Here is a 14,494-nt window from a genome sequence, read left to right on the forward strand (position 1 = left end):
GACCTGTGGGCGGACCGGGAGGGCCGGGCGTCTCTGAGCTGAAGGGCAGACTGGGAGGGCCGGATGTCTCTGAGCTGTAGGGCAGACTGGGAGGGCCAGATGTCTCTGAGCTGTAGGGCAGACCGGGAGGGCCGGGCGTCTCTGAGCTGTGGGCAGACCAGGAGGGCCGTGCGTCTCTGAGCTGTAGGGCAGACCAGGAGGGCCGGGCGTCTCTGAGCTGAAGGGCAGGCTGGGAGGGCCGGATGTCTCTGAGCTGTAGGGCAGACCGGGAGGGCCGGGCGTCTCTGACCTGTGGGCGGACTGGGAGGGCCGGGTGTCTCTGAGCTGAAGGACATACTAGGAAAGCCGGGAGATTCTGACCAGCGGGCAGATGCGGCGTTTCTGTGTAGTAATTAATACAAAGCTCCAGCTTCATATGGATTCCTCTAATCGCTGTGAATGAGCCCACTATTTTGTCTCTTGCAGGTTGAACCTGAACAGATAGACATGGAGCCGACAAAAAATATTGTGAAAATAGCCATCCAAAGGATGGGGTCCTATCCACAGCTCATTGAACTGGATCAGGTATAGTGAGATCAACAGATCATGTCGCTGGTTCTTCAATAAAGCCATAGCTAGAGCTCAGCATCTGCGCATGCCTAGCACATACAACATATCATATTGTGGGCGCTGCACACTAACCCTATTCGAAGCCTCCATTTTTGGTCACTTGGTGCTGAATTTACAGCAACAAATTAAAATCCTATTATAAGATTATACGATTGGTCTCCCCACACAAACCATAGTAGCAAGCTTACTGGCCCAGGGGCCTCAGACCATAGAAGAACATGCCACTGCCTGCCCTGGTAACACTTACATACATTCCCGGTGTAGCACACATTGAAACACCAGCCGTCTGAAGCGCACAAATCCTAGCCGGCACAGCGTCTTGTAACTAACTGACACCCTGCTGGAGACCATTAAAATGTGCCCGTTTCGTTTCAGAGCAAACCTTTGTCGGCTGTGGTAAGAGATGTCTGTGATGTGTAAGTACCCCACAAACACCCCGGCCGCCTGGGAGTGTAAAGCGCAGAGACATCCTCCCTGAAGAGGGTGGATAAGGGCATGGAGGTATCTGGGAAACGCGGGGTTTGGGTGAATACCTGGGGCTTGATGAGCATGTCATTTGCGTGTAACATACGTGTCATGCTGTGAGAGATGAAGCCTTACTTGACTGCATTGGGAGGTGGTCTGGGTGCAGCTGACAGTCTACTTTGTATCTGGTGTCTGCAGGTGGTGTCTCAGTAACCCAGAGCACTATACGCTTCAGTATGTAGATGGACACCAAGAATACATCACGGAGTCGGTAAGCCGCCATATTCCCCAAACCAATGGCATCCTGCGTCTGTACGGCATGCGGTCCTCTGTGGCTTCATGATAAGCCCTGTCCTGGTATGCTTGGCGCAGACGAGTTAGCTGTGCATACAGGATCTGCCCCGGTATGTACCCTATACCTGCACAGAGCCTGGACTGAGGGAATGTGAGGATTACAGGCAAGCAAATATAGAAAAGAGACCTGCCACGCACCAGTGACGCTGCTGTCTGCGGGCAACACATGTTCAAATGGGATGAAATTGTGCACTAAACAAAAGAGCTAAACTTTTCTCTAAGGATCTTTCATTAGGATTCCCGTGTAGTACGACCATGGCCACATGCACCGTGTGCCACATTTACTTCCCACTGGTGGGTGTCCCAGTCACATTACTTTTCTTTTTGCTTTTCTTTTCAGAACCGAATGGACATTAAGAATGGCAGCATCCTGAGACTTACGACGTCCCCGGTGAGCTGGGCTATTCCCGGGCTTGAATGCTGTACGGCGGCCATATGGCTAAATCAGAAAACAGATTAAGATTTTTGAGCTATAACCATATAGGTTGTGGCCACGATATCCGAGCAGGGCAAATATTATGCTTTATCTTCAAGTATGTGATAGTTGCTTTGCCTCAAAAAATCAACACACCTCCAGTCCATAACAGCTGGCGATTTTTCCACTTGAAGAGCGTTATCCAGTCATTCTAACGCGTCCTTCACTTTCCCCCGCTTTGTTTCCTGGTCTCTAAGGACAAAGAGGCGAGCATTCTCTGCAGCGGAGCACAGAGCCACAACATGGATGTGAGATCAGAGTCCCTGAAGAAGCTTGCAGCCCTCTCTCGAGATGTCACGTTTGCTCAGGAATTCATCAGCCGTGATGGTCTCTCCATTCTCTCCAAGATTGTGGAGGAGGAACAAGAGTAAGTCTTCTCTTTGCATCCACTTTGCTTTCTCATAGAAGTAATACAGCAGCAGCACCTCTCCAGACCTTAAGGGGTTTGTAGGTGCACTAAGGATGAAGGTGACCCTGGAAAGAGCCATGGTATGTGTAGAGGGTCAGGAGAAAGTAACATTAGAATGGAATGGAGGAGATAGTGGTTATCCAGAAGGTGAGCTAGAGCTGTCTAGATTCCTGTGCAGGTGGCAGGTTCCCTCCAGACATGCTATGGGAGGAGCGACTCGCCATCACAATGTCTACTCTAACCGTCATCACTATGTCTACTCTAACCTCCATTACAATGTCTACTTTAACCGCCATCACAATGTCTACTCTAACCGTTATCACTATGTCTACGCTAACCTCCATTACAATGTCTACTTTAACCGCCATCACAATGTCTACTCTAACCGTTATCACTATGTCTACGCTAACCTCCATTACAATGTCTACTTTAACTGCCATCACTTTGTCTGCTTAAACCTCCATCACTATCGCTAATCTAAAGGGCGTCACTGTCTAATTTAACCGCCGTCACTACATCTACTTCAACCGCTGTCACTACGTCTACTCTAACCACAATAACCATTGTTCCTGAGTGGCTTGGATAACATGTGCACATGCACCATCTTAGGTGTATCAACATGTCACAAGTCAAACAGCTGGAATACATGTGTTGATGTTAACTTTTCACGGATATTTCTTAGTATGTATTCTCAGCAATATTTTTTTTAATTTTGTACTCCTTACCGCTCAAAGACTCATTTGTGTCTGTTTTAACCCAGACTCGGAGATGTGATGGTGCACACCCTGAGGGCAATCTCTGAGCTCATGGAACATGGGGTGGTGTCCTGGGAGACCTTCAGTAAGGATTTCCTACACAAGGTTTGACATTATCTTTACATCGATTGTCTAGTTCAGACCACTGGCGGAAAAGACTGTATTCCATTCATTATTAAGACCCAATTAGAGTGGGAATCAGCTGTTCACTGTACCTCTGTTACCCTGCTCCAGTAATTAAAAAGGAAGTTCCAAACATTTGTATTATTAATATCGGATTAAAGATATACTATATGGAAAAAAGTATTGGGACAACTGACCTTTACACCATCGGGGGCTTTGATGACATCACATTCTAAATACACAGACAGTAATATGTAGCTGGTCTTCTGGGAAGGATTTCAACAAGATTTTGGGGGCTTTCTGTGGGATTTTTTGCCCATTGATCCAGTAGAACATTTGTGAGATCAGACACTGATGTTGAACGAGACGCTCGGCTCGCAGTCTCCGTTCCAGTTCATTCCAAAGGTGTTCAATGGGGTTGAGGTCGGGGACATATTTTGGAGAATGCTCTGCTTCCAACTTTGTGGTAACAGTTTGGGAACCCTTTTCTATTCCAGCATGATTTTGCCCCAGTGCACAAAGCAAGGTCCACAAAGACATAGTTGGATTAGTTTGGGGTGGAACAACTTGACTGGCCGCAGAGTCCTTACCACTACGTTGAACACCTTTGGGATGAAATGGAATGGTGATTGTCAGGCCTTCTCGTCCAGCATCGGTGCCTGAACTCACAAATGCTCTACTGGGTGAATGGGCAAAAATTCCCATAGAATCTCCCCAAAGTTTTGTGGAAAGCCTTCCTAGAAGAGCGGAAGCCATTATAGCTGCAAAGTAGAGACCAACTTCATATTAATGTCTATGTGTTTAGAATGCAATGTTATCAAAGCCCCTGTTGGTGTAACGGTCAGGTGTCCCAATACTTTTGGCCACATATATTTTTCCCTTCCAGATTGTTAGATTTGTGAACACAAATCTGATGGACGATCACATCACACAGCTGTCTCTAGCAATCCTAGAAAGTGTTGTACAGAGCAGCATCAATCTCGGAGCGCTGGTCAGGCTGGAAGTCACCCTGGACAGGCTGCTGAACCTTCTTCAATTGTAAGTTGAAGTGTGAAGCACAACTTTGCATCGGAATGAACGCTGCATTACAAGGCATTAAGTTGTGCGTATTTCTTATCAGGCCAAACCAGGAGACGCGGGTCAAGGTTATGGCGCTCACACTTGCTCTGTTACAGAGACTGGGAGACAGAGAGAAAGAGGTAACGGGACCTGGAATACTATGAATACATGGGGTGGGTCAGGACTCGGCGTCCATGCACATTCCAAAGTACACAAAACAGTGTTCCAAAAAATCATCATGGCCCCATCTTAATTATCAAGATGTGGATCACACTTACATTGTATAGATCACAGAATCGCGCACGATCCAGTCACACAGACTGTGTGAATAGTGGCAACAGCTTCGTGTGGAGACAGTTTAAGGGGTGCAACCAAATATATGACATACTACACATGAAAATGTCATGCCTAGCGTAGCCGTTGCTTAAAATGACTCTCTTACAGGAGATGCTTAATTATCTCTGGAAGAAGAACATGCGCCAGTTCATTCACAAGGTAAGACACTGTGACCAGTACTGATGGTAAAGGAGAGATGTAATCATTAATTTGTGTTTTTCAATTCCCAAAGGACATCATCCATGGACGGTCGGAGCTGGGTGATGAGATGAGACATTACCTGTATGTACTACAGTGTCTGAGCCTAGGCCTATTGGAGTCACGTCTAAGACGCTGCATGGATCCCAATGACCCTGTAAGTGATGTGTTCACAGACATGCCCTATGTCCTGCTCTGTGCTGAGGGTGTCCACATACCGTTCACAACTTTAGGTTGTGGGAAGGATGTTGTTTACATAACGACACGAGATGGCAGAGTCTGTGGAATTCCTGAGCATGGTGAGACACAAATGAAACATCTGGCTCCTAGCTGGATAACAAGGCATTCAGCCACTAACTGTGTTCTATTTATTCGGATTGAACTGAAACCTTAAAAAAGTGTCCGTTTACAAGGAAACTGCAGTAATTCTTAACAGGCTGTTAAAAAATCCCCAAATTCTAACTGTCAGAGCGATAGATGATGGTGCATTAAAAATCCTTGAGTAATAATGTAGTCACGTTTAACATCTTAGCGCCCAAAGGGAATGCCATGGTTCCTCTGAGGTTTTCTCATGAAAATAGTTTTTCCTCTCCTGCATGCTGAAGAATGAGTCTTTGTTAGTCCAGGGTTAGCTCCTTCTCCGTCCCCCTATCCTATCCATAAAATGTTTTCTATTATATAATCAAGCTTTGATTGTCCCCATAAAATAAACCTGGGGTTAAAAAAATGCACCAAACAGAAATGTCTTTACACAGGACCAGAGGCAGCAGCTGCATGCTCTCAGGCTCATAGCTTTTCCCAATGAAGATGAGGAAGGAAGCCATCTGAACTCAGAGAGACGACGATCACTTTGTGCCAAAGAGTTTCGTAAGCTTGGCTTCTGTGTGAGTCCCTACAGCTCCTCCATTACAGATGTCTGTATGTATTGCCATACTCCTGTAGGTGATTTTTGGAATAGACTGCCTTTATGGAGAAAGGTGCCCCCCACCAATGGGGTAGATGAACCTTCTGTACAGGATGTGTTTTACCTGCCCCATTCCTGTAATTCTGGGCTGATCTGTGATTCCAGAACTGCCAAACAATGGAACAGACACACAAAACATTCTGTGCGATGTGGAGAAAAGTGACACAGTCACTGGCATTCTATTGGCTGCTTTCGCAACTGCTCCACTTTTAGCACGTGTGCCGATTTTATGTGGTTGCCGCGTTGTCTCCTTCGTCATAGTTAGGCTCCAAATGCATGCATAAGTGAAAGGTGACACCAGACTACACACTTATGTGTGAACTCTGTGTGCCACAAGCAGAAAGTGTAACTGATATCTTCTGTTCCAGAATAACGGCAGCCCCTGGCAGGATCTGTCTCTCACCCCACCTGGACTCCTAGCTCTAGATAACATGGTCTATTTCTCCACTCGCTGGCCCAGTGCCTACAGCAGGGTAAGGTATTCCTCGCAGTGTGAATATACAGGATGCCACTGATACTGAAGCTCCGTGTTTTGCTTACTTGTTAATTAGAATTAAAACTACTTTCTAGATCCCCAGTACGATCTTTCACAGTCAGTGTTATTGTAATAAACATGTACGCGAAGCTTCACTCATTGTTCTTCATAACGCTGATATAACCAACTATTAATCAACACCGGCTTATTTATGTCATTCATTAATACAGAGTGTTGTGCGAATGGTTTGCACCGGTTGCAGGACGTTCGTGGTCAGACATGTTGGTGGTGGGGGAATGGTTTGGACAGGTAGCAGGAAGTTGGTGGACAGACGTGTTGGTGGTGGGGGAATGGTTTGGACAGGTAGCAGGAAGTTGGTGGACAGACGTGTTGGTGGTGGGGGAATGGTTTGGACAGGTAGCAGGAAGTTGGTGGACAGACGTGTTGGTGGTGGGGGAATGGTTTGGACAGGTAGCAGGAAGTTGGTGGACAGACGTGTTGGTGGTGGGGGAATGGTTTGGACAGGTAGCAGGAAGTTGGTGGACAGACGTGTTGGTGGTGGGGGAATGGTTTGGACAGGTAGCAGGAAGTTGGTGGACAGACGTGTTGGTGGTGGGGGAATGGTTTGGACAGGTAGCAGGAAGTTGGTGGGCAGACGTGGTGGGGGAATGGTTTGGACAGGTAGCAGGAAGTTGGTGGACAGACGTGTAGGTGGTGGGGGAATGGTTTGGACAGGTAGCAGGAAGTTGGTGGGCAGACGTGGTGGGGGAATGGTTTGGACAGGTAGCAGGAAGTTGGTGGACAGACGTGTTGGGGGTGGGGGAATGGTTTGCACCGGTTGCAGGACGTTCGTGGTCAGACATGTTGGTGGTGGGGGAATGGTTTGGACAGGTAGCAGGAAGTTGGTGGACAGACGTGTTGGTGGTGGGGGAATGGTTTGGACAGGTAGCAGGAAGTTGGTGGACAGACGTGTTGGTGGTGGGGGAATGGTTTGGACAGGTAGCAGGAAGTTGGTGGACAGACGTGTTGGTGGTGGGGGAATGGTTTGGACAGGTAGCAGGAAGTTGGTGGACAGACGTGTTGGTGGTGGGGGAATGGTTTGGACAGGTAGCAGGAAGTTGGTGGACAGACGTGTTGGTGGTGGGGGAATGGTTTGGACAGGTAGCAGGAAGTTGGTGGACAGACATGTTGGTGGTGGGGGAATGGTTTGGACAGGTAGCAGGAAGTTGGTGGACAGACGTGTTGGTGGTGGGGGAATGGTTTGGACAGGTAGCAGGAAGTTGGTGGACAGACGTGTTGGTGGTGGGGGAATGGTTTGGACAGGTAGCAGGAAGTTGGTGGGCAGACGTGGTGGGGGAATGGTTTGGACAGGTAGCAGGAAGTTGGTGGACAGACGTGTAGGTGGTGGGGGAATGGTTTGGACAGGTAGCAGGAAGTTGGTGGGCAGACGTGGTGGGGGAATGGTTTGGACAGGTAGCAGGAAGTTGGTGGACAGACGTGTTGGTGGTGGGGGAATGGTTTGCACCGGTTGCAGGACGTTCGTGGTCAGACATGTTGGTGGTGGGGGAATGGTTTGGACAGGTAGCAGGAAGTTGGTGGACAGACGTGTTGGTGGTGGGGGAATGGTTTGGACAGGTAGCAGGAAGTTGGTGGACAGACGTGTTGGTGGTGGGGGAATGGTTTGGACAGGTAGCAGGAAGTTGGTGGACAGACGTGTTGGTGGTGGGGGAATGGTTTGGACAGGTAGCAGGAAGTTGGTGGACAGACGTGTTGGTGGTGGGGGAATGGTTTGGACAGGTAGCAGGAAGTTGGTGGACAGACGTGTTGGTGGTGGGGGAATGGTTTGGACAGGTACCAGGAAGTTGGTGGACAGACGTGTTGGTGGTGGGGGAATGGTTTGGACAGGTAGCAGGAAGTTGGTGGGCAGGCGTGGTGGGGGAATGGTTTGGACAGGTAGCAGGAAGTTGGTGGACAGACGTGTTGGTGGTGGGGGAATGGTTTGGACAGGTACCAGGAAGTTGGTGGACAGACGTGTTGGTGGTATTTCCTTTGTTCACACTCATACTCTGTTTTCAGTTTGTGCTGGAGAATAGCAGCCGGGAGGATAAACTCGCCTGTCCGTTTGCTCGAAGCAGCATTCACCTGACCTTGATCTTGTGTGATATTCTGAGAATTGGCGAGCCTGGTACAGTTACACATATTTTATATCTGTGATAATATCTCATTGTGCACATGCATCACTTCACACTGCACAGTCCACGCGGCCGTTACGGATGGTATGGGGGGCTAAGTGGCTGTTTGCTGAAGATGGTACGGAGGCCTCGGTGGCTGTTGGCTACAAACAGTACGGGGGCCTCAATGCCCGCTATACAGTAAAGATGACACATTTTAAATGAGGGCAACTCTGCAGGTGAAACATTACAATCTTTTGGTGTCGCTAAAACATTGTTACCTGTGTGTTTCTAGAACAGGAACATTTCTTGCGGAGGTTACCTCCCTCATGTGCCGATCTTCTGTGTATTTCAGCCTCAGAAACAGGGCAAAACTTCCTGGGATTATTTTATTCCCAAGATCATTGCGTGCAGGAGCTCTTCTGCGTCTGTATCCAGCTGCTCAACAAGACCTGGAAAGAAATGAGAGCCACTCAGGAAGACTTTGACAAGGTGGGAGTCTCAGTGTGACGAGTATGAGACATGGCCGAAGTGAGTGCATCCCTTCAGAATAATCCACCCTGACACCGGAGAGCCACCAAGCCGAAAGGTTCATGTTGTGCTTAGCACAGGAGTTATTATTCACCCGCAAGAAGGCGTTTAACTGCATGAAAAGCATTGTGATATACAGTGTGTAACAGCAGGCATAGGGCTACACAATGCAATTATAATATATATTATAATATAATAATAATAATAATACATTGAAGGCCAGATACTGCAATTATGGGGATGTGTGGACATGATGGGGTTAAACCTCTGAAGCTGTATTTACTTTAAACGGACAATGAACCCCCCCCAACCCCCCCCCCCCCCCCGCATCAAGTTGCACACCTTGGGGTCTATTTGCTAAAGGGAGAGTATGTGGCAGAGATATGGCTTCAGCTCTCTCCATTATTCATTATGAAGGACCAACAAGAAGTTGAGCTGGCCCTGTATAATGTATCATTCAACAACAGAAGAGACTGAAGAAATCTCACTGATTTAACTATACATTACACAGGGCCGGCCAAGCTGTTCCCGTAGCAGAAGCTCTTCGACGTTAAGCCTTCCTTTAGTGAATACACCCCACCGTGGTACCTGCATTCTATCCCATCTTAGTTTACAGGCCATGAGGGCGATGAAATCTGTTGAATGGCAGCACATGCAGTTAATCGGGCAGTCGACCGTGCCACGCACTCATCGACAATTCATTCTATAATAACGGATTCCTGGAAATGGCAAATTCAGGTGTGGGGTTTCTCAGCCGGCATGGAAACGCTTGGCATGCTTGTATGTTGCTTGTATGTTTTGTCTGATGTGCATCGTGTGGCTAATGCTTGGGTTCATCGCAGGTAATGAACGTGGTGAGGGAGCAGATATCGCGTGCTCTTACCTTTGCACATACATCGCTGGAATTTTTTCGGACCAAAATATTCTCCATGAATTATAGTGAAATTCTGAAAGTGCGCCAGGCGGAGAGGCAGATCCAAGAGGAGGTCCTTTCCCCGCCAGTGATGTGAGTGGGAGAAACCAATTCTGAGCCCATGATTCCGATTGCTTATGTCATGGCGTATACGTATGTGTGTGTATGTATATATATATATATATATATATATATATACACGCACACATATATTCACACGCACACGCGCACATAAAGGCTCCCATAGCTGCTCACCTGCACGCTCTCTGTGTTCTTTAGGGAGCTGCGGAAACAGTTACAGGTGGAGCTGCTCGACCTCATCAAACAGCAGAGACTGCACTACCTGTGCGAGGGAACCACGTTCCGCAAGATCAGCAGCCGCCGGAGACAGGGTCAGCAGCCGTTCCGTGTACCGGCAGCTTACCGGGTTTAGCCCAGCTGCTCACACTCATTGTCACCAAGCTGTCTCTCTTTCCTTCTGCAGACAAGCTGTGGTTCTGCCGTCTCTCACCCAATCACAAGGTTCTTCATTACGGAGACCTGGACGGTAACACGGAAAACCCACCAATCGAGCTTCTGCAAGGCAAAAGTGGGTCCACGTGGGAATGGGAGCGGTGGCACACTAGCCATATACACGGTCCACGTGGGAATGGGAGCGGTGGCACACTAGCCATATACACGGTCCACGTGGGAATGGGAGCGGTGGCACACTAGCCATATACACGGTCCACGTGGGAATGGGAGCGGTGGCACACTAGCCATATACATGGTCCACGTGGGAATGGGAGCGGTGGTGAAAGATGAATGATGTTTAATTAGACACGCACTGTCTCGTGATTTCTTCTCAGTTCCCGTCGCTGACATTAAGTGTGTTCTCACGGGGAAAGACTGTCCACATATGAAAGAAAAAAGCTCCGGGAAACAGAACAAGGTAGGATTTGGGAGAATAAGCGTTGTGTGTTTGTGGGGGGCTGTTGCTATAGTGATAAGAGCACCAGGGCCCCCTCTAAGAGGCGCATTCACTCTTTATTCGCAGGACATCATAGAGCAGGCCTTTTCTATCTGCTTTGACGGGGACAGCTGTCTGGACTTCATCGCACCTTCAAACATAGAGGTAAGAAACCAGCCGAGGGGGGCCTGTCCATGAGAACAAGCCGGAGCCACAAGTCACAATGGTGCACACTGGTGCCGCGGGTAACACTGGTGCCGCGGGTAACACTGGTGCCGCGGGTAACACTGGTGCCGCGGGTAACACTGGTGCCGCGGGTTACACTGGTGCCGTGGGTTACACTGGTGTTAGAAAAATGCTTATGTTATCATAAATATTATTGCTGACAAAGACAGTAGAAAATGTCTAGTCTATGATGTATCACGAGTTGCGCCAACATATCTATTAAGAGGCGTAACCTGCTTAAAAAGTAACCAATCAGAATGATGCATGCTATTAGAAGCAGATAAGAAGTTATATAAACCATGTAATCCAAATACGTAATTAGACGACGCTTCGACTTTTGTGTGTTGTGTGCCTTGTCTCGATTATGCGCATGATCTAAATAAAGGAAAACTCTTTTCTGAGGAGAATTCGACCATTAATTCAACCAACAACTGGTGCCGCGGGTAACACTGGTGCCGACTGGTGCCGCGGGTAACACTGGTGCCGCAGGTAACGCCGGAGTAGGGGGTCCCTCACATCATCAAACTGAGACAGCGCAGGGGATCACCTGCAGTGCGGATATAGGGAATATTGATGCCGGTATAGGGAATACTGATGCCGGTGTGCGGAATATTGATGCCGATGTGCGGAATATTGATGCGGATATAGGGAATATTGATGCCGGTGTGCGGAATATTGATGCAGATATAGGGAATATTGATGCCGGTATGGGGAATATTGATGCCGGTGTGCGGAATATTGATGCCGGTGTGCGGGATATTGATACGGATATAGGGAATATTGATGCCGGTGTGCGAGATATTGATACGGATATAAGGAATACTGATGCCGATGTGCGGAATATTGATGCCTGTATAGGGAATACTGATGCCGGTGTGCGGAATATTGATGCGGATATAGGGAATATTGATGCCGGTATAGGGAATATTGATGCCGGTGTGCGGGATATTGATACGGATATAGGGAAGATTGATGCGGATATAGGGAAGATTGATGCTGATGTGCGGAATATTGATGCGGATATAGAGAATATTGATGCCGGTGTGCGGGATATTGATGCCGGTGTGCGGAATATTGATGCCGGTGTGCGGGATATTGATACGGATATAGGGAATATTGATGCCGGTGTGCGCGATATTGATACGGATATAAGGAATACTGATGCCGATGTGCGGAATATTGATGCGGATATAGGGAATATTGATGCTGGTGTGCGAGATATTGATACGGATATAGGGAATACTGATGCCGATGTGCGGAATATTGATGCGGATATAGGGAATATTGATGCCGGTATAGGGAATATTGATGCCGGTGTGCGGGATATTGATACGGATATAGGGAATATTGATGCGGATATAGGGAATATTGATGCCGGTGTGCGGGATATTGATACGGATATAGGGAATATTGATGCCGATGTGTGGAAAATTGATGCGGATATAGGGAATATTGATGCTGGTGTGCGAGATATTGATACGGATATAGGGAATATTGATGCCGGTATAGGGAATATTGATGCCTGTGTGCGGGATATTGATGCCGGTATGGGGAATATTGATGCCGATGTGCGGAATATTGATGCGGATATAGGGAATATTGATGCCGGTATAGGGAATACTGATGCCGGTGTGCGGAATATTGATGCGGATATAGGGAATATTGATGCCGGTATAGGGAATATTGATGCGGATATAGGGAATATTGATGCCGGTGTGCGGTATATTGATGCCGGTGTGCGGGATATTGATACGGATATAGGGAATATTGATGCCGGTGTGCGGGATATTGATACGGATATAGGGAATATTGATGCCGGTGTGCGGGATATTGATGACGGTGTGCGGTATATTGATGCTGGTGTGCGAGATATTGATACGGATATAGGGAATACTGATGCCGATGTGCGGAATATTGATGCGGATATAGGGAATATTGATGCCGGTATAGGGAATACTGATGCCGGTATGTGGAATATTGTATACTGCCCCGTGCCGTATGTCGTGCTGAGGGCAGCTGTCTGGCCGAGGCTGATAGTATTACATAGTGTTACATACCTTCCTTATATCATTAGCGCCATCATATTCCGCAGCTCTGTACACTGATCTCCCTCTCCTTACTCAGTTCTCGCTGTGGATTGATGGACTGAACGCACTGCTGGGGCGGGAGATGACGAGCAACCGCAAACACAGCGATCTGGATATCCTGCTCAACACTGAACTCAAGCTGAGGTTATTGGATCTGGAAAACGTTCCCATCCCGGAGAATCCGCCACCCATCCCGCCACGGCCACTTAACTACGATTACTGCTACCGCTTCACATCGGCAGAGGCCTGAACGTCACACACTAAATAAACTAAAGCCACTGCAACGACGTTGTCTCTGTATCTGTTCTAAGCATGACTATCACACTACTAGCAGTACTTGGTACCATGCACACACACCTTAATGAAATTTCACTTTACCAAGAGGGTGGTAGATAAGTGAAACAGCCTCCCAGCAGAGGTGGTAGAGGGTAATACAGTGAGGGTATTAAACATGCATGGGATAGACATACGGCTCCTGAATCTAAGACGACACCCACGACTGATTAAGGTGACTGGACGGGCCGAACGGGGCTGATCTGCCGGTAGAGTCTGGGTTTTTATTCTGTTACGGTTTGAGAGAAAACCTTCAGTGCACCCAGTGGGCGCAGTTATTATTATTATTGTTTTATATAGCGCCACCATATTATGCAGCGCTGTACGTGTTCACATCAAATGACAATTCACCCCAAAATTGTCAGCCTTGGTTGTGCGAGATTTCTCAGGAGTAGATGAAGGGTCTGAACGACGGAAAAACACCCTTCCCCCGGCATGTAAAGCTACCTGGCTCTTCAGGGCCGAAAGCTCGTCATGGGTTTGAACAAAGGTCTCGAGTAGTGCTGGTGGTTGGTGTTCGTTTCACACACATACTGCTTCAGCAGCAAACGGCTTCAATTATAATTCCTCCCCGTACGGTATCTGCCCAGCATAAAGCGTACAATCACAGTCGGGGCAATTCTGAAACGTCCACTCGCAGAGCTTTGCCCCGCAGTGAAAGGCTGCTCCTGGCCGGGGGAGATCGGGTTAGGGTTACCCCACTCGCAGAGCTTTGCCCCGCACTGAAAGGCTGCTCCCGGCCGGGGGAGATCGGGTTAGGGTTACCCCACTCGCAGAGCTTTGCCCCGCACTGAAAGGCTGCTCCCGGCCGGGGGAGATCGGGTTAGGGTTACCCCACTCGCAGAGCTCTGCCCCGCAGTAAAATACTGCTCCCGGCCGGGGGAGATCGGGTTAGGGTTACCCCACTTGCAGAGCTTTCCCCCGCAGTGAAAGGATGCTCCCGGCCGGGGGAGATCGGGTTAGGGTTACCCCACTCGCAGAGCTTTGCCCCGCACTGAAAGGCTGCTCCCGGCCGGGGGAGATCGGGTTAGGGTTACCCCACTCGCGGAGCTCTGCCCCGCAG

General features: G+C 48.5%; 1 protein-coding gene across 1 annotated transcript; it reads left to right on the plus strand.

The window, feature by feature from the left end:
* The first annotated feature begins 486 nt into the window (after window positions 1-486).
* Window positions 487-13,348, plus strand: LOC149299385 (engulfment and cell motility protein 3-like). Its single transcript, XM_089486377.1, has 20 exons — window positions 487-564; window positions 985-1,025; window positions 1,273-1,345; window positions 1,769-1,819; window positions 2,101-2,270; window positions 3,073-3,172; window positions 4,077-4,228; window positions 4,311-4,389; window positions 4,694-4,744; window positions 4,818-4,940; window positions 5,539-5,667; window positions 6,116-6,220; window positions 8,299-8,407; window positions 8,749-8,885; window positions 9,767-9,930; window positions 10,117-10,229; window positions 10,322-10,426; window positions 10,686-10,768; window positions 10,874-10,951; window positions 13,136-13,348. The coding sequence occupies exons 1-20, from the start codon at window positions 487-489 to the stop codon at window positions 13,346-13,348; spliced, it is 2,154 nt and encodes a 717-aa protein (XP_089342503.1).
* Window positions 13,349-14,494: the final 1,146 nt, after the last annotated feature.

Source organism: Sceloporus occidentalis, unplaced genomic scaffold (assembly GCF_023333645.1).
Source record: "Sceloporus occidentalis isolate IW3139 unplaced genomic scaffold, rSceOcc1.0.p SCAF_29, whole genome shotgun sequence".
Classification (NCBI taxonomy): Eukaryota; Metazoa; Chordata; class Lepidosauria; order Squamata; family Phrynosomatidae; genus Sceloporus; species Sceloporus occidentalis.

What these genes read in the sequence shown, in the direction of transcription:
- LOC149299385 (XM_089486377.1), top strand. Translation starts at nt 487, where the DNA reads ATGGAGCCGACAAAAAATATTGTGAAAATAGCCATCCAAAGGATGGGG. An exon ending in ATTGTGGAGGAGGAACAAGA is followed by an intron (nt 2,271 to 3,072) that starts GTAAGTCTTCTC and finishes GTTTTAACCCAG; the next exon opens with ACTCGGAGATGTGATGGTGC. An exon ending in CGAGCTTCTGCAAGGCAAAA is followed by an intron (nt 10,427 to 10,685) that starts GTGGGTCCACGT and finishes ATTTCTTCTCAG; the next exon opens with TTCCCGTCGCTGACATTAAG.